Source organism: Lipophrys pholis (assembly GCF_963383615.2).
Source record: "Lipophrys pholis genome assembly, chromosome: 1".
Classification (NCBI taxonomy): Eukaryota; Metazoa; Chordata; class Actinopteri; order Blenniiformes; family Blenniidae; genus Lipophrys; species Lipophrys pholis.
In genome coordinates, this window is record NC_137635.1 from 55,356,178 (window position 1) to 55,375,662 (window position 19,485).

General features: G+C 50.0%; 1 protein-coding gene across 1 annotated transcript in view; it reads left to right on the forward strand.

Moving 5' to 3' along the window:
* The first annotated feature begins 1,778 nt into the window (after positions 1 to 1,778).
* LOC308124063 (corticotropin-releasing factor receptor 2) overlaps positions 1,779 to 19,485 on the forward strand; it is a 26,581-nt gene continuing 8,874 nt past the window's right edge. Inside the window, exons 1-4 of the mRNA XM_080486863.1 lie at positions 1,779 to 1,958; positions 2,078 to 2,197; positions 18,177 to 18,262; positions 18,901 to 19,007. Coding sequence (XP_080342989.1) covers positions 1,838 to 1,958; positions 2,078 to 2,197; positions 18,177 to 18,262; positions 18,901 to 19,007 — 434 coding nt within the window. The 5' untranslated portion in view covers positions 1,779 to 1,837. The remainder of the gene's footprint in view (positions 1,959 to 2,077; positions 2,198 to 18,176; positions 18,263 to 18,900; positions 19,008 to 19,485) is intronic.

The following is a 19,485-nucleotide window of genomic DNA, read 5'->3' on the forward strand; positions in this document are numbered from 1 at the left end:
GAAACGTTACTTTTATTCTGGTAAACGACTAGTTTGTTGGAAGAATTAAAGTAACAAATAAACTGAATTTTCTCCAAACGTCTGACTGAGGCTCAATAAAAGCCACAGGAAGCTTCAGTTTCCATCGGAGCTGATTGGTTATCTGCAGCCAGATGAAACTGGCTCTTTATCTGTATTAGTAAAGAAGAACCTGATTCATCAAACAGCCGCAGGCGGCGAGCGGCGAGCGGCCGCGGCGATCCGCAGGAAATCAACAACCTCGGTGGAATCGGCACACGATCCCGGCTCCGGCTCTGTGTGATGGGATTAAGCCTAAATGCCTTTGGGTCTAAAGATACTCCCACATCTGAGCTCCACTGCAGAGCGGCGGGGAAATGTCCTTATTCTGCTTCCAGACAAACCAAGCATGAAGAGCTCAGACTCAAAGTCCTGCCACCGACGGTTTACTCTGAAAAGCTACTGCGTCCAACAGATACTTACTTTTTATTCACAATTTAAACCGAACAACAGAAACGTGACGTCCAACTATGGATTAATTTATCGTGATGAGACTTTCATGAGCTGCAGATCGTCAAATCTAAACTGGACACATTCACACTGCAGAGTTCAACTTCCTGTAGAGTGTCAAAGTAAGGTGGAATTGGCTATTAAACTCAAGTTACAATTCAAATCCATCCATCCCTCCATCCATCCATCCCTCCCTCCCTCCATCCATCCATCCCTCCCTCCCTCCATCTATCCATCCATTCCTCCATCCATCCATCTCCTCCCTCTCCTCCCTCCCCGGGTGGTGGTGGTGTCAGTCTGAGCACCGTCACCCAGATCACATTGACCCATTAAGAACCTTCCTGCAGGTGGAGAGCTCACAGGAAGGTGGAGAGCCCACAGGAAGGTGGAGAGCCCACAGGAAGGTGGAGAGCTCACAGGAAGGTGGAGAGCCCACAGGAAGGTGGAGAGCCCACAGGAAGGAGGAGAGCCCACAGGAAGGTGGAGAGCCCACAGGAAGGTGGAGAGCCCACAGGAAGGTGGCGCCCGGGGGGGGACATGAACCCTCTACCTTGAGACAGAGAGTCTGATGCTCTACCAGCTGAGATGGACGGGAGCTGATTTAAATTCGACCCTGGATTTAACAGGACTACAGAGAAGAGAAGCTGAAACCTGGAGATTCCTCCGTCAACACGGAGACAATAGTTCACACACACACACACACACACACACACACACACACACACACACACACACACACACACACACACACACACACACACACACACACACACACACACACACACACACATGGATTTGATCCCATGGCTTTTTGATGTGAGTGGAGAGAGCAAACCGCTGCTCCACCTGCAGCCACAGAACCTGTTCATGGTTCAGAAAGCGGCAGTGCAGGAATTCAAAATGTATTTGAGAATGTACAAAGAGAATGAAAGTGTAATGTTATATTATAATATATATTAATGTTATTTGTTTTCCGTCAGAAAAAGAAAATCATCGCGTGTTTTTTTTACTTTATGTTGAGAAATCAGACTTTAATCTGAGCGATGAAAATAAAAGTATTATAGGGAGAATTTCCCAGGAGATGTTTGTTTGGACTTGTGAGATTATTTGTGTTTGACTCTAATCTCCTTCAGCAGTGTGTGTGTGTGTGTGTGTGTGTGTGTGTGTGTGTGTGTGTCCCTGATCTCTCCGGTCGGTGTGGCGGCTGGCTTTCCGACGGTTGCGCGCCGACAGCGACGCGCTTGTGATTGGCCGAGGACGCGCTCACAGCGGGGGCGCTCGGACTCGTTACCGTCGCTCCGGTTCACGTGGACGGGACTCGGTGCGCACCATGGATGCTGCGGTCTACGAAGTCATCTTCGGGGAGCTGGCGGACCTGAACTGCAGCCTGCTGGACGCCTTCCAACACACTTTTCTGGAAAACGCGTCAACGTCGCTGCTCGGCGCGGACGGTAAGCGGATGTGCGTCGTCCCTGGCGCGTCCTCCGTGATCCGGTGAGACCTCCGGGGGTCCGGGGAGACCCCCGATGCTTGGAGCAGCTGTAAGCCTGCGCGTCTTCTCCTCCTGCAGGTTTTTATTGCAACGCCACGACGGATGAGATCGGGACTTGTTGGCCGCGGAGCAACACCGGGAGGCTCGTGGAGAGACCGTGTCCCGAGTTCATCAACGGAGTCAAGTACAACACCAGCAGTGAGTTCTCCTCACTGTGTGTGTGTGTGTGTGTGTGTGTGTGTGTGTGTGTGTGTGTGTGTGTGTGTGTGTGTGTGTGTGTGTGTGTTAAATGTTTGAAGTTGTGTGACCGCAGCAGTAATAATAACTTTGTTTCTAAATGAAGAGATTTTGTTCTTTTCTTTTTCTAACAAAGAAGCTCCAACACACACACACACACACACACACACACACACACACACACACACACACACACACACACACACACACACACACACACACACACACACACACACACACACACACACACACACACACAGTTGAATAGATGAAAAGCAAAGTTTGTTGTTATTTACTGTCCCTGTTACTGCTTCTTGTGTTGGTATTGCTGATGGTTGGCTTGTTGTTGTTTGGCTTGTTGTTGTTTGGCTTGTTGTTGTTTGGCTGCTTTGTAAGGAGCGTGTGAAAGCAGAGCAGCAGACTCTGGACTGAGCGTCCAGGGGAGTGCTGCAGGACGGCGCTGATGACGGTCAGCTGGAGGAAGCGACTGGCTGTGAACGTCCAGAGTGCAGCTGGTCAGGACTGGTGGCTCCACAGTTAATCCCTTTGGATCCAGATTAATCAGACTCTAGAACCCAGACCTTCACCAACACCACATATGTCACCATGGAAACCAATAGATCACAAGGTTATTGACCCACCACTGCTTCCATCTTCTGTCCTGGTCGCTTGGACTGATTCATGTTCCCAGTTTGATGTACACTCTTTTTACCATTTCTGTGTGACCCCTCCTCTGACCTTTGACCCCTAACCACTGGAAGGGTGATGATGTCACTGGAGCTTGTGGCCTATCAGAGGGTAGGGAATTGACAACCGAACATTTCTGTTGGTTTGACATCAATCAGGTTGGAACTGACAAAAATATGTTTTTGTCCTCTTCGGGACCTTGAGCTTGACCTTTGACCCAGTCGTTCTCAATATTTAACGGAACCATCCTTGGAAAAAGACAAATCATCTCTGAAAATTTCATGCAGTTCTGGTGAATGGTTTTTACAAAAGCCACGTCTCCATGGCAACAGACGCTGATCTCCTTTGATCTCCTCCATGAGGAGCCTCTCATCCACTTTGCAGGGACAGTTTGTTTTTCAGTCTTTGGGGATTTCTTCAGAAACGGTTTGTCGTTAACGTCCCAGAATCTAATGGATTGATCCTTGATGATGACAAATCATCTCTGAATAATTTCATGTGATTCAGGTTAATAGTTAATAATAAATACATTCAAAAGTCAGAAGCTTGAAGATGTTTTTTAAGACATTTGGTGCAGCGCCGCCGCTCTGAAGCAGACTCTTCTACTGCTTGGATTCAGGATTAGATTTATTGAACACGGCATCGGCCCGGCCTCTGGGTGGAACATCAATATCATCTGTTTGGCTGAAACGTATCCAGGAACCCAGAGGAGGAGGAACCTGCAGAACCAGACTCAGAGGAGGAGAAACCTGTAGAACCAGATTCAGAGAAGGGGGAACCTGCAGAACCAGACTCAGAGGAGGAGGAACTTGCAGAACCAGATTCAGAGAAGGAGGAACCTGCAGAACCAGACAGAGGGGAGGAACCTGCAGAACCAGATTCAGATGAGGAGAAGGAACCTGCAGAACCACATTTGGAGGAGGAGGAACCTGCAGAACCAGATTCAGAAGAGGAGGAACCTGCAGAACCAGACTCAGAGGAGGAGGAACCTGCAGAACCAGATTCAGAGAAGGAGGAACCTCTGCAGAACCAGACGGAGGGGAGGGACCTGCAGAACCAGATTCAGAGAAGGAGGGACCTGCAGAACCAGATTCAGATGAGGAGAAGGAACCTGCAGAACCACATTCGGAGGAGGAGGAGGAACCTGCAGAACCAGACTCAGAGAAGGAGACTTCCAGCTGTTCCAGGACAGTGGACATTAAAGGACAGAGCGGTTTATTCATCTTCAGTGTGTAATAATGAACTAAATGCAGTCAGTCAATCTTTATTATGTTCTAGTCATTATATGTTACTTGTGGGTCCATCTAGAACCAGGAGAGAAGCTGGATGTGTAGCAGCACTGGAAGCTGACCCGCGGTGGTTTCTCCTCCCGGCCGGCTCACAGAGACACTCAGCCTCTGGTGTCTGGAGAACCCGACATGAACCTCCAGTCTGACCTGCTCCTCCTGGAGGTTATGATCCTCCGATCAGCCTGGTCGGTCCACTCGTCAGGGACGTGGACAGAAAGCACATCCGGGTCAATCACACAAGTCTGTTTGGTATCTAGTCATGAGGAGTGTTTCCATGAAACATATTGCCAAGAACAAGCAGAACTCAGGCGGAGACTCCACCCGATCAGGTGGTGGAACGTAGACCGGCCCAGGCCCCGCCCAGGCCCCGCCCAGGCCCCGCCCAGGCCCCACCCAGGCCCCGCCCAGGCCCCGCCCACACCCGCCAAAAACCTCCGTTTTCTCCCGGGCATTGATGAAAACATTTCCCCCGCCTCATATGGGAAACATCTGTGTCCAGGCGACACATGAAAACTACACTAAACAATGGAGTTCACATGCCAGGCCTGTAGGTGGCGCTGGAACGCTGCCACAGAAACACACCACAAACACCACAAATGGAGAAGAAGACCTGCTCCTCATGAAAAAAATGCTCGAATTGGAGAAATCAACATGTGGCCTCATTAAATCGACGGACATCAGCAGCTCCTGCAGCGCCACCTGGAGCAGGTCGTCCGCCATGCTGGTGTTTAGTGACGTCACGGAGAGAGAGGCGGGGTTTAGGTCCAAAGGCGGGGCCATGACATCATCGTTTTCAGCTAATGTGCGTCTCGTTCGTCCACACGTTTTAGCTGAGGTGGAGTTTTCTAATTCCTCCACTCTGGAACCCGTTTTTAAAAAAGAAGCTGCTTTCAGGCGGCTGAAACGTCGTCAGGATGTTCGGACTGACCCCATGGTTACGTGAAACAGCGTTGTCGTGGGGGCGGGGCCTAAGGCTCTGGTCACACAATGTTTTAAGTGCAGACGTATTGTTTATGCATGATGTTTCTGAAAAGTTTTACGTTTCCATGGCAACGTTCTGAAAACGATACAGTTCTAATGTTGGTTCTGTTAGTTCTGTTTGTTTCTGTAATAAATTACATGCAGCGGAGAACAATCCACTCTGAACATTAACAATGGGAGTTGCCATGGAGACGGCGCATTGTCAAAAAGTTGTGTTTCAGTGGCTCGACTCCGCGACCAAGATTTGGTCTTTTAACTGGAAATTGTCGTCGTGTAAACGGAGCCGAAGTGCTTAAATACACTCCGGATGTTCTCTCTCGCTCCTCTTGTTTCCTGCATGTCGTGGAAACCTCCGACTAACACTCAAGGCCAGAGTGACGACAGAAAGGTTAAAAAAAGAAGAGGCAGCGTAAACCAAACATTGTCTCTTTCAGTATTAAAATTCTCAGAATTTGTCCGTCAGCAGTGGAACAAGATGAAACGTTCTCACTGAGTTCCACTAAAGCTCTGACTCGGCTGTCAGCAGCAAGCAGCGATAAATCGAAACCTTCCTTCTGAAACTCAGTCGGCATTCAGTAGGTTGTAACGTGTTCAGCTGAACTGGAGCAGCACTAACAATAGATCCTCTCTTCAGACGCTTCATGGATTAGAAATGTTCAGCGACTCCTGATAAACACAGCTTCTTGTCAAAAAGTCAACAAACTGATTTCTGCAGATTTACACTTCGATTAGTGACCACAAATTCTCTTCCATCTTTTCAAGCATTTATAAATATTAATGTTGGAAGAGTGGCTTAAGAGCTTTATGCATTTTTAAACTCTGCTGTTCCTGTTTTTTTTTTGTGGTGCATTTGTTGGGTGGTGCGCCGCTGCAGCCATGTTCAGTCCATGTAAACCAGAATCCTTCATTACTGCTGCTCGGCGGCCATGTCGCCCGGCAGTGGAGCCGCCCGGCAGCAGGAGACCTTCAGCCACAGGAATAAAAGCAGAGCGCAGCGTTTCAGGCCTCGGATCACTGACCTGCTTCCTGCTTCCTGCTTCCTGCACCGCGCAAATCTAATTGTTCTTCTGATAAATTTATCTCACAGTCACACAGGAGATGGAGCGTCCCAAATCCTTTATCCTTGTTATGATCGGTGTTAATAGAGGGGAGAGGAGAGAGAGAGAGGAGTAGGAGGAGGGGAGAGAGAGAGAGAGAGAGAGAGAGAGAGGAGAGAGAGAGAGAGAGACTAGGAGGAGGAGGGGAGAGAGGGAGAGAGAGAGAGAGAGAGGAGAGAGAGAGAGGAGGAGAGAGGAGAGGAGAGAGAAGGAGAGACAGGAGAGGAGAGAGGAGGAGGAGAGAGGAGAGAGAGGAGGAGAGAGAAGGAGAGGAGAGGAGGAGAGGAGAGAGGAGGAGGAGGAGAGAGAGACTAGGAGGAGGAGGGGAGAGAGGGAGAGAGAGAGAGGAGAGGAGAGAGGAGGAGGAGAGAGAGAGGAGAGAGGAGAGGAGAGAGAGAGGAGGAGGAGAGGAGAGAGGAGGAGGAGAGGAGAGAGGAGAGGAGAGAGAGAGGAGAGAGGAGGAGGAGAGAGAGAGGAGAGAGGAGAGGAGAGAGAGAGGAGGAGGAGAGGAGAGAGGAGGAGAGAGAGAGAAGGAGAGAGAGGAGGAGGAGAGAGGAGGAGAGCGAAGGATAGAGGAGGAGAGAGAAGGAAAGAGGAGAGAGGAGGAGGAGGAGAGAGGAAGAGAGGAGGAGGAGGAGGAGAGAGGAGGAGGGAGAAGGACAGCAGCTTTGTTTCACAACAGATATCAACATAACAGTGTGGTTGTTGGGGTTGCTGTGGTTGTTGGGGTTGCTGTGGTTGTTGGGGTTGCTGTGGTTGTTGGGGGTGTTGGGGTTGCTGTGGTTGTTGGGGTTGCTGTGGTTGTTGCGGGTGTTGGGGTTGCTGTGGTTGTTGCGGTTTCTGTGGTTGTTGGGGTTGCTGTGGTTGTTGGGGTTGCTGTGGTTGTTGCGGGTGTTGGGGTTGCTGTGGTTGTTGGGGTTGCTGTGGTTGTTGCGGGTGTTGGGGTTGCTGTGGTTGTTGGGGTTGCTGTGGTTGTTGGGGTTGCTGTGGTTGTTGCGGTTTCTACGGTTTCTGTGGTTGTTGCGGGTGTTGGGGTTGCTGTGGTTGTTGCGGTTTCTACGGTTTCTGTGGTTGTTGCGGTTTCTACGGTTTCTGTGGTTGTTGGGGTGTTGGGGTTGCTGTGGTTGTTGGGGTTGCTGTGGTTGTTGCGGGTGTTGGGGTTGCTGTGGTTGTTGCGGTTTCTGTGGTTGTTGGGGTTGCTGTGGTTGTCGGGGTTGCTGTGGTTGTGGTTGCTGTGGTTGTGGTTTCTATGGCTGTTGTGGTTGTGGTTGCTGTGGTTGTTGTGGTTGCTGTGGTTGTGGTTGCTGTGGTTGTGGTTTCTATGGTTGTTGTGGTTGTGGTTGCTGTGGTTGTTGGGGTTGCTGTGGTTGTTGCGGTTTCTGCGGTTGCTGTGGTTGTGGTTGCTGTGGTTGCGGTTTCTATGGTTGTTGTGGTTGTGGTTGCTGTGGTTGTTGTGGTTGCTGTGGATGTTGTGGTTGCTGCAGTTGCTGCGGTTGCTGCTACTCCTGCTACTCGTACTGGTACTGCTAAAAGCTCTGATAAAACCCGGTCAGTATCACAAGACGTCAGCGTCAGCAGAGAGAGAGAGGATGAGCAACGTCCAGTCTGGAGGTTCTTTAATATTAATGAGAACCACTAAAGTAAGAACGACTATAAATGATGTTCTGATGAAATATCCAGAGGAGGAGGAAGATAGTTTGTACGACACCGGCAACTTCCTCACCGGCAACCAGCAACCAACAACCAGCAGAGTTAGCCTAACGTTGCTCAGTTGTTTAGCTGCTGAGCACGTGACACCGAGCCATGCTACATGCTACATGCTACATGCTACAGAGTTTCAGGCTCACACCCCAGTGATGCTACATGCTACATGCTACAGAGTTTCAGGCTCACACCCCAGTGATGCTACATGCTACCTGCTACATGCTACAGAGTTTCAGGCTCACACCCCAGTGATGCTACATGCTACATGCTACAGAGTTTCAGGCTCACACCCCAGTGATGCTACATGCTACATGCTACAGAGTTTCAGGCTCACACCCCAGTGATGCTACATGCTACATGCTACAGAGTTTCAGGCTCACACCCCAGTGATGCTACATGCTACCTGCTAAACGTCTCCAGGCTCCAGTAGCTCAGTGCAGAGCGGAGAGAGGCACAACACATAGAATTCTATATCACTTGTATGTGGAGTATGAATGAGACTTTATGACGGTATGAAAGTACTCGTATCGATACTCAGTATTGGCAAGCAGCTAAAGGTTAGTACTTGTACTACCCTTTAAAAGAAGTGGTTTTGGTGCGTCTCTAGATTATGGAATAGGCTGAAGAATTGTATTTTTTTTAGATATCTATTGGTATTAATACGCCAGTATTCAGGCTGAATATTCAGCCTCTCTGATCTCAGCTTGGTTTTCAGCTTGATAAGGTACTGAACCCTCCTCCAGAGGAACTCAGTCCCATTTTCAGGCTTTAAAGAACAAACTTAAGTTTAAACAAACAGAAAAGCTTTCTGTCAGGAAGTGAAGTGAACCGGGAGGACGCCTGTTTCACAGGGGTTGACTCCTCCTCCTCCTCCTCCTCCTCCTCCTCCTCCTCCTCCTCCTCTGGTTTCCCCTGAAGCCTCAGAGTGACACATGGTGTCTGTCCACCTGACCAGCAGAGCCGCCAGCAGGCGACTGACCAACAGCCTGGAAAATGGAAGCAGGAACTTCACACAGACTGAGTGAAACCTCAGCCAGCATCTCCTCCTGCAGCTCCTCCTGCATCTCCTCCTGCAGCTCCTCCTGCATCTCCTCCTGCATCTCCTCCTGCATCTCCTCCTGCATCTCCTCCTGCACCTCCTCCTGCATCTCCTCCTGCAGCTCCTCCTGCACCTCCTCCTGCACCTCCTCCTGCAGCTCCTCCTGCAGCTCCTCCTGCACCTCCTCCTGCACCTCCTCCTGCACCTCCTCCAGCATCTCCTCCTGCACCTCCTCCTGCAGCTCCTCCAGCATCTCCTCCAGCATCTCCTCCTGCATCTCCTCCTGCACCTCCTCCTGCAGCTCCTCCAGCATCTCCTCCTGCATCTCCTCCTGCATCTCCTCCTGCACCTCCTCCTGCAGCTCCTCCAGCATCTCCTCCTGCATCTCCTCCTGCATCTCCTCCTGCACCTCCTCCTGCACCTCCACCAGCATCTCCTCCTGCACCTCCTCCTGCAGCTCCTCCAGCATCTCCTCCTGCATCTCCTCCTGCATCTCCTCCTGCACCTCCTCCTGCACCTCCTCCTGCACCTCCTCCTGCAGCGCCGGCGGCTTGTTGGCTTCACTCGTCTTCTTAAACATACGAGGAGGTTTACAGACTGATTAGTCATGTGACTCCATCTTTAGCTCTACCAGTCACATTTACCCCGATTTTCTTTTCTACACTTTATATTCCTGTGTTACGTGTTGATTAGGACTCATTTGTTATATAAGGTTAGGGTTAAAATACATATTATAATATATTCATTCTGACAATCCAGGAGATTACTCTGTTAAAGAACATTTAAATGTTCTGCTTTCCCAGCATGCAACAGATTCAACTTATAGCGTGGGACAGTTTAGGACCTGTTTCCATGACAACACTTTGATGGAAGGTGTTTGCATTTTCATTTACATGAAAATGTTTTGAAAAATCCTGTCCATGTCCACGGAGACATCAGAAACACCGAAAACGATGTAGTTTTCATGTTGAGCCACTAGTGGGAGCTGTTGTTAGTTTTAGCACTGAAAGCACACACACACACACACACACACACACACACACACACACACACACACACACACACACACACACACACACACACACACACACACACACACACACACACACACACACACACACACACACACTCAGAGACACTGGACATTCAGAACATGGACAATCTAGTGGACAAACCACCAAGCTGGATTGTTATAATGGTGACTGTCAAAATAAAACTACCAAGCTGGATTGTTATTTAAATGACTGTCAAAATAAAACACCCACGTTGGATCATTATTATGTCAAATTAAAAGTACATGGAGAACATGGACTGGGAGTCATGACACCACGGTCTCTAATGAGCATGTGCAGAACTCCCAGTTACTATGGTGACCAGGACCACCTGAGCATTTTCAGAAAGTGTCGTTTTCGTCCGTTTACATGGCGACGAAGTCAGAGCATATTCAAAAAGTTCTTCTTTGGGAGCCGTTTCCAAAGAGTTGTGTTTGCTCCGAACACCAACAATGGAAACGCAACGGAGGTTTTGTATTCACTTGAAATGGTTGCTGTGACAACGGGGCCTTCAACTTGGTTCCTTCCAAAGGTTTAACATGTCTGAGGTGGAGCTGCAGGAAGTGGCTGATTCTGATCTTTACCAAACGTCTCCTCCATCTCAGCTGGAGGCAGAAAACGTCACACTGATGGAAACACATGTTCAGCCTGATGTTCAGTCGCTCTGCCTCCAGCTCCCCTCTCTCACCTGGTAGGTGACTCCAGCTCCCCTCTCTCACCTGGTAGGTGACTCCAGATCCCCTCTCTCACCTGGTAGGTGACTCCAGCCCCCCTCTCACCTGGTAGGTGACTCCAGCTCCCCTCTCTCACCTGGTAGGTGACTCCAGATCCTCTCTCACCTGGTAGGTGACTCCAGCTCCCCTCTCTCACCTGGTAGGTGACTCCAGATCCCCTCTCTCACCTGGTAGGTGACTCCAGATCCCCTCTCTCACCTGGTAGGTGACTCCAGATCCTCTCTCTCACCTGGTAGGTGACTCCAGATCCTCTCTCACCTGGTAGGTGACTCCAGATCCTCTCTCACCTGGTAGGTGACTCCAGCCCCCCTCTCACCTGGTAGGTGACTCCAGATCCTCTCTCACCTGGTAGGTGACTCCAGATCCCCTCTCTCACCTGGTAGGTGACTCCAGATCCTCTCTCACCTGGTAGGTGACTCCAGCTCCCCTCTCTCACCTGGTAGGTGACTCCAGATCCTCTCTCACCTGGTAGGTGACTCCAGCTCCCCTCTCTCACCTGGTAGGTGACTCCAGATCCCCTCTCTCACCTGGTAGGTGACTCCAGATCCCCTCTCTCACCTGGTAGGTGACTCCAGATCCTCTCTCTCACCTGGTAGGTGACTCCAGATCCTCTCTCTCACCTGGTAGGTGACTCCAGATCCTCTCTCACCTGGTAGGTGACTCCAGATCCTCTCTCACCTGGTAGGTGACTCCAGCCCCCCTCTCACCTGGTAGGTGACTCCAGATCCTCTCTCACCTGGTAGGTGACTCCAGATCCCCTCTCTCACCTGGTAGGTGACTCCAGATCCTCTCTCACCTGGTAGGTGACTCCAGATCCCCTCTCTCACCTGGTAGGTGACTCCAGATCCTCTCTCACCTGGTAGGTGACTCCAGATCCTCTCTCACCTGGTAGGTGACTCCAGATCCCCTCTCTCACCTGGTAGGTGACTCCAGATCCCCTCTCTCACCTGGTAGGTGACTCCAGATCCTCTCTCACCTGGTAGGTGACTCCAGATCCTCTCTCACCTGGTAGGTGACTCCAGCTCTGCAGGTATAAACATCATGGATGTTCTAACAGAGTTCCAGTCGTCTCTGGAGGAATGACACACTGGTCTAAGCTTGAAAACTCTCTCTCTCTCTCTCTCTCTCTCTCTCTCTCTCTCTCTCTCTCTCTCTCTCTCTCTCTCTCTCTCTCTCTCTCTCTCTCTCTCTCTCTCTCTCTCTCTCTCTCTCTCTCTCTCTCTCTCTCTCTCTCTCTTTCTACTACAACTTTCACTTCTTGCTCATCCTTTATGAAATCAGCGTTCAGAGGATTCATACGATTGTTGGTTTGATTCGGTCCAATATTCAGACGTAGGAACCGTTCCAAAGTTCTAAAGACTCCACGGCGTCAGACTCGGTTCCCAGACGGAACATGGAGCCGGATTCTTCTGGAGTTGCTGACTCACACTGTGATTCTGACCGTCTCCGACAGAAGACGGGTGATGGTGACCAAGTCTGTCGACGTGGATTTGAACTATCATGCAGTGGAGCGATTCCGCTCTGTGGACAGATGAAGTCATGTGACCACGGACAGCCGTCCGGCTCAAAGCGGCAGGACGTTACATCACAAACGACAGGGAAACCGGCGCAACAGCCACACAAGCTGAACGATGGAGGCGAAACGCAAAACAGAAGTTGAGTGTGGTTCTGGAAAAGAAAGAGAACCGGAGAACAGAAGACGATCCAGCTCTGACATTGTGACGTCAGGCACAGGAACTCATGACAATTCAAGACAAAAGTGGTGAGAACTTTTCTTCAGTCCAGCATTAAAGAGGTTAAACCAACATGGACCTCACGTGCAGAATTATGTTGCAGCTCCAGAACTCTGATGGTTGTTTCACTCTTCAGCTTTAAATCAGGCGTCAGTCAGAGTCCGTCGGACTCTTCTGAATTTGTGCTGCAATAGGAAAAAGAAAACCTCCACGCCGGGCGAGCAGCGCCGTCACACGGCTGTCCTGCTTCAATGTTGATTGGCGTCGTCTGATTGGAGGAGCAGCAGGTGAAGCTGAGGTCGTCTCTGGTTGGACCAATCCCTGAGCTGGTTGGGGTCATCAGCTACACAGGAAAGGAGCAGAGACACTCCAGAGGGTCGTGACCCGGTCCAAGTCATCAGCACATGAACACAACGATTCTCTGTGACCCAGAACGACACAAAACAAGCCAACAGAGCCGCCACGTCCTGCTCACTGGCCACTGGTCACGTGTTCGAACCCTCACCTTCAGGCATCCCCTACAAATGACTCAAAACAGGTTTGATGCAAACAGACATCATTTTATTGAGAACCCAGCTCAGTACCGTCTCTCTCTTTCTTCAGTTCAATCTTCATGATTCAGCATTTTCTACATCTACTTGAGTTTCCTCTCAGGATGGTGTTGATGTGAGACGGGTTCTTGTTACTGGGTTTTACTCTGGTTCTCATATAGATTCTACACCATTACACGTTGTTCATTGACAGTAAAGACGTTTCCTGTTCCCGGGTCAGAGTTCATCTCCATCTCCTCAAAGTCATTTGGGGAGCAAACTGCTGTTCTGGAACAAAAACGGTTCTGCAGTCCTGCAGTCGGAGTAGCTGCGAGCTGTTCAGAGAAATGTGTTCAAACCAGTGTCATCGCACAGTGCGTCCTCAGTGTCTCTCATAAATCTCATTTCCAGTCCAGTTTGTGCTGAAACTGTCGGAGCAGCAGCTCTGAACAGGATCAGCGCCTCCGACAAACCCAGAGGAGAATCAATGTGACAAGGACGGCCCGTCGTGGTTCTCCGTGAACTGTTCAGCTGCCACCATGTGTTTGATCAAACTCGGGTCAATTAAGGCCCGACAGTCACTTCCACTGCCGTGACGTAGACATGTTGATGTTGGAGGGTTAGAGTCAATGGACACTAACGTGTTCTGATCCGTGGAGCAGCTCGGAACCGCCTGGTTCCTCAAAGAGTTTGACTTTCTACTGTAGTGAAGGAGTTCTGTTTGGTTTGGCACGGGTTGATACCGCTGGTACTGGTGGTCCAATCTAAACCTGCCACAAAGGGGTCAGTACTTACTAACAACAGCACCAACTAGTGGACCAACATGAGAACTACATTGTTCTCGGTGTGTCTGCTGTTTCCGTGGAAACAAGCATCGTTTTCAGGAGATTGATGTTTAAACGCAAAACTTTTCTGAAACAAAACCGATATTTTCAGTTGAACCGTTGTCATGGAAACGAGTAAGTTCCAGGTGGACGGATGTTTTCTACCGTCCCAGTGAATTCATTCCGAGTTTGTTGTTTGCTTGACTTCCTCCTGTGGTTCTCTGGTGGTCCTCTGGTGGTTCTCTGGTGGTTCTCTGGTGGTCCTCTGGTGGTTCTCTGGTGGTTCTCTGGTGGTTCTCTGGTGGTCCTCTGGTGGTCCTCTGGTGGTCCTCTGGTGGTCCTCTGGTGGTTCTCTGGTGGTCCTTTGGTGGTTCTCTGGTGGTTCTCTGGTGGTCCTCTGGTGGTTCTCTGGTGGTCCTCTGGTGGTCCTCTGGTGGTCCTCTGGTGGTCCTCTGGTGGTTCGCTGGTGGTCCTCTGGTGGTCCTCTGGTGGTTCTCTGGTGGTCCTCTGGTGGTTCTCTGGTGGTTCTCTGGTGGTCCTCTGGTGGTTCTCTGGTGGTCCTCTGGTGGTTCTCTGGTGGTTCTCTGGTGGTTCTCTGGTGGTTCTCTGGTGGTGCTCTGGTGGTTCAGCCTCTAGATTGAGTTTGGTCAGGTTGTCTTCACATCTCAATGACTTAAACCTTTAGTCAAGCTTCGTCTCTTTTCTGTCATGGACATTTTCATGCTCCTCCGCTCACCACCTCTCCTGCTGTCCATCATCTTCCTCCCACTCCTCCTCCTGTCTGTCCATCATCTTCCTCCCACTCCTCCTCCTCTCTGTCCATCATCTTCCTCCCACTCCTCCTCCTCTCTGTCCATCATCTTCCTCCCACTCCTCCTCCTCTCTGTCCATCATCTTCCTCCCACTCCTCCTCCTCTCTGTCCATCATCTTCCTCCCACTCCTCCTCCTCTCTGTCCATCATCTTCCTCCCACTCCTCCTCCTCTCTGTCCATCATCTTCCTCCCACTCCTCCTCCTCTCTGTCCATCAACTGCACCTGAATAGATTATTTCCTCTCATCCTGCTTTTAATTCAGCTTTAGTCCCTTCAAGGCTTGAACTCATAAACACACACACACACACACACACACACACACACACACACACACACACACACACACACACACACACACACACACAGCGCTGTGTTTCCTGAGGGAAACACTAAATCCAGTGTGACTGTTCCGCCTCATTAACAAACTCCTGGTTCACTCTGAAGAATAAGCGGTGATTTGAAGGGTTCTGGGGAAGCGGTGGAGACGGAAGCCATTCCGTTTCAAAAGCAGTGATCAAAGAACTGGTGTGAGCCACACCTGAGCCGTTCTGCCTGAGTTTCCCCGGAGCCACGGAAATGTAATTTCCGTGGCTTGAACAGAGGAAACTAGGCCAGGTTGTGATGACGGTGTGTCGCAGCCTGACGGTTCCCGGCAGCAGCAGAACTCATCACACTCTTTCAGTTGAGGACAGAGAAGTGCAGGGTCAGCGGGTTTTGGGGTTGTGTGTTTTCCACGAGCTCCTACTCGCCTCTACTCGCCTCTACTCACCTCTACTCGCCTCTACTCACCTCACCTCTACTCGCCTCTACTCGCCTCTACTCGCCTCTACTCACCTCTACTCGCCTCTACTCGCCTCTACTCGCCTCTACTCACCTCTACTCGCCTCTACTCGCCTCTACTCACCTCTACTCGCCTCTACTCGCCTCTACTCGCCTCTACTCGCCTCTACTCGCCTCAGCCCCGCTCGTTTCCCTTTACGTTATAGTACAACCACGGCGTGGGCGAAGTCATCCGAGCTTTTCCCCGTCGTGCACAACTAACCCCCCCGATGAGATGCAGAGAGTGAACATCCACTGGCTATCAGATCAAATAATAAATAGAAGAGTATATATTTTTATATATTTATCAATAAACTCTGGATCGTTCCGATGGTGCTTCACTGTCCGGTGTTTTAGTTTCACTGGTGCCCCTGGGGACTGGTGCCCTCTGCCAGCAGCCGTTAGCAGCAGCTGATGTTAAAATAAGACAAACAAAAGTCCCGATTCTTTAAACTGTAATGAAAACGTGGTTAAACAGCGTTCTCCAGGAGAGACACGGGTTCTGGTCGGGTTCTTAACATCTTCGTCTTCACTGTAGTGTGGGCTCCTCACTGTAGTGTGGGCTCCTCCCGGTAGTGTGGGATCGTCACTGTAGTCTCGTGTCTTCACTGTAGTGTGGGCTCCTCACTGTAGTGTGGGCTCCTCACTGTAGTGTGGGCTCCTCACTGTAGTGTGGGCTCCTCACTGTAGTCTCGTGTCTTCACTGTAGTGTGGGCTCCTCACTGTAGTGTGGGATCGTCACTGTAGTATGGCTCCTCACTGTAGTGTGGGATCGTCACTGTAGTCTATTGTCTTCACTGTAGTATGGCTCCTCACTGTAGTATGGCTCCTCACTGTAGTCTATTGTCTTCACTGTAGTATGGCTCCTCACTGTAGTATGGCTCCTCACTGTAGTCTATTGTCTTCACTGTAGTATGGCTCCTCACTGTAGTCTATTGTCTTCACTGTAGTGTGGGCTCCTCACTGTAGTCTATTGTCTTCACTGTAGTGTGGGCTCCTCACTGTAGTGTGGCTCCTCACTGTAGTATGGCTCCTCACTGTAGTGTGGCTCTTCACTGTAGTGTGGGCCCCTCACTGTAGTGTGGCTCCTCACTGTAGTCTATTGTCTTCACTGTAGTATGGCTCCTCACTGTAGTATGGCTCCTCACTGTAGTCTATTGTCTTCACTGTAGTATGGCTCCTCACTGTAGTCTATTGTCTTCACTGTAGTGTGGCTCCTCACTGTAGTATGGCTCCTCACTGTAGTGTGGCTCCTCACTGTAGTGTGGCTCCTCACTGTAGTGTGGCTCCTCACTGTAGTGTGGCTCCCCCTCCAGACATGGCGGCCGTCAGGCCGGCTGCTTAAATAAACTCTTGCTGGCAGGTGATCGATGAACATCCTCCTTCAGCGAGTCACTCGATTCTCCGTCGGCCTTCAGGGACTGAAACAAGCTGAAGTTTCTCGCACTTCGATTTATCAGCGTCGCACAAACAGCAGAGGGTTGGGATTTCCCCAGACACAAAGCATTGTGGGTAAACCCCAGCAGCCTCATGTCAGCTTGTTTTCCGTGGTTTTTCCTCCCGAGGTGCTTGTTGCAGTTTTCTGCTCCCAAACAACAGAATGTCTCCTTCTATAAGATGGTATGTCTCTTCTTCACGACTACGTCCTGCCATGCTGCTCTCAGGTCTCCATCTCTTCTCCTGTGACGCTGAAGAAGTGTTTTATAAAAGTCACTATTATGGCTTCAAAGAAGATCCAGTCTGTTAATAAGACTGAGATTAAAATTCATCAGAGGAATAAAAACATGAGCTTCAGTCAATGAAATTAGTTAGAAGAATGTTTCATCACCGTGCTCCTCCTCCTCTTCCTCCTCCTCCTCCTCCTCCTCATCTTTCTCCTCTTCCTCCTCCTCATCTTTCTCCTCCTCCTCCTCTTCCTCCTCCTCATCTTTCTTCTCATCTTTCTCCTCCTCCTCCTCCTCCCCTTCCTCTTCCTCCTCTTCCTCCTCCTCCTCCTCCTCTTCCTCCTCCTCCTCATCTTTCTCCTCTTCCTCCTCCTCCTCCTCCTCCTCCTCTTCCTCCTCCTCCTCCTCCTCCTCATCTTTCTCCTCTTCCTCCTCCTCATCTTTCTCCTCCTCCTCCTCTTCCTCCTCCTCATCTTTCTCCTCATCTTTCTCCTCCTCCTCCTCCTCCCCTTCCTCTTCCTCTTCCTCCTCTTCCTCCTCCTCCTCATCTTTCTCCTCTTGCTCCTCCTCATCTTTCTCCTCCTCCTCCTCATCTTTCTCCTCTTCCTCCTCCTCCTCCTCTTCCTCCTCCTCCACGTGGAGAGGTAAAGGTTCAGAACAGGAAGTTTGAAATGAGATATTGAGTAGAAGTAGATTATGGAAGCTGGTTGTTACAGAAATTCAAATGAAGTTTAAATGAAGTCACAGTTTGAGTTTCTGCCATGAATAGAAATGTTTGTGTTGATGTTCTGCAGACAGTTCACCTTCCTCACCGTGTTGACGAAGACTGTTGAAACACTCCTGGTTAAGCTGTGTCAGCATCAGCACCAGCATCCCTGTGACTTCCTGTTTCCTCCTGTGACTTCCTGTTTCCTCCTGTGACTTCCTGTTTCCTCCTGTGACTTCCTGTTTCCCCCTGTGACTTCCTGTTGCAGGGAGCGCCTACAGGGAGTGTCTGGACGATGGCAGCTGGGCCTCCAGGAGCAACTATTCCAACTGTGAACCGATTCTGGAGGAGAAGGTCAGCGAGGCGACGCAGCAGCTTCACCATCAACAACACACACATTCAGAGAGCTGTGTGTGTGTGTGTGTGTGTGTGTGTGTGTGTGTGTGTGTGTGTGTGTGTGTGTGTGTGTGTGTGTGTGTGTGTGTGTGTGTGTGTGTGTGTGTGTGTGTGTGTGTGTGTGTGTGTGTGTGTGTGTGTGTGTGTGTGTGTGTGGGTCACTGCACACGTGCACTGTTCCACTGCGTCCATCTCTATTTCCTCTGACTCCTGCAGGCTACGATCATCTGAAGCGAACCGCCGTGAAGCTGCAGGCAGGAAAAGAGCGAGAACAGACGGAGTCACGCCCTCGTTTATCTCTGCTTCATGTTCTGAGTCACGTTCAGCCTCGGCGGCTCGCAGATCCTTTAGAATGAGTCCCAATAAAGACTCGCGCTGTGATCCACTCGGTGATAATCAAACCCGCAAATGAGAAATGATCCGAGCTTCAGTTCACACTTTGTACAGAAAATATTGACCGATTCTCACTGACCTCCACCGAAGAGTGATGACTGAACAACACGGCTGATGGTTTCATCGTCAGACTACGTGGCTCCTCCCACTTCTCACGGTCTCTCCAGACGCTCCGTTAACGGTTCTGTTTGTTCCGTCCACAGAGGAAATACCCCGTCCATTACAAAGTAGCTCTGATCATCAACTACCTGGGTCACTGCATCTCTGTGGGGGCGCTCGTCCTGGCCTTCCTGCTCTTCCTCTGCTTAAGGCAAGTCCAGTGTGTGTGTGTGTGTGTGTGTGTGTGTGTGTGTGTGTGTGTGTGTGTGTGTGTGTGTGTGTGTGTGTGTGTGTGTGTGTGTGTGTGTGTGTGTGTGTGTGTGTGTGTGTGTGTGTGTGTGTGTGTGTGTGTGTGTGTGTGTGTGTGTGTGTGTGTGTGTGTGTGTGTGTGTTTTTACTCTTTTTCTTTGCTTTTCGCCGTTTTTGTCGTTTTCATTCTTAGCGGAGCTGTAAAAACATGTTTACTGTTAAAATGAGGTGTAGAGACTTAAAACCTTTTGTGTGTCGTTGGAACAAGAATTAAACGTTTCATTACATCTCAGTTTTTGGACCTGATTTTAGCAGGTTACATTTTTTTATAGATTTTTCTTCTTTTGGACAATTTGAACATTTAAGCTTTTGACCCATTTTGAGTTTTTTATACGCTGACGTGTATATTTTTCCTAATTTTTTATGTTTTTGTTTCTGTT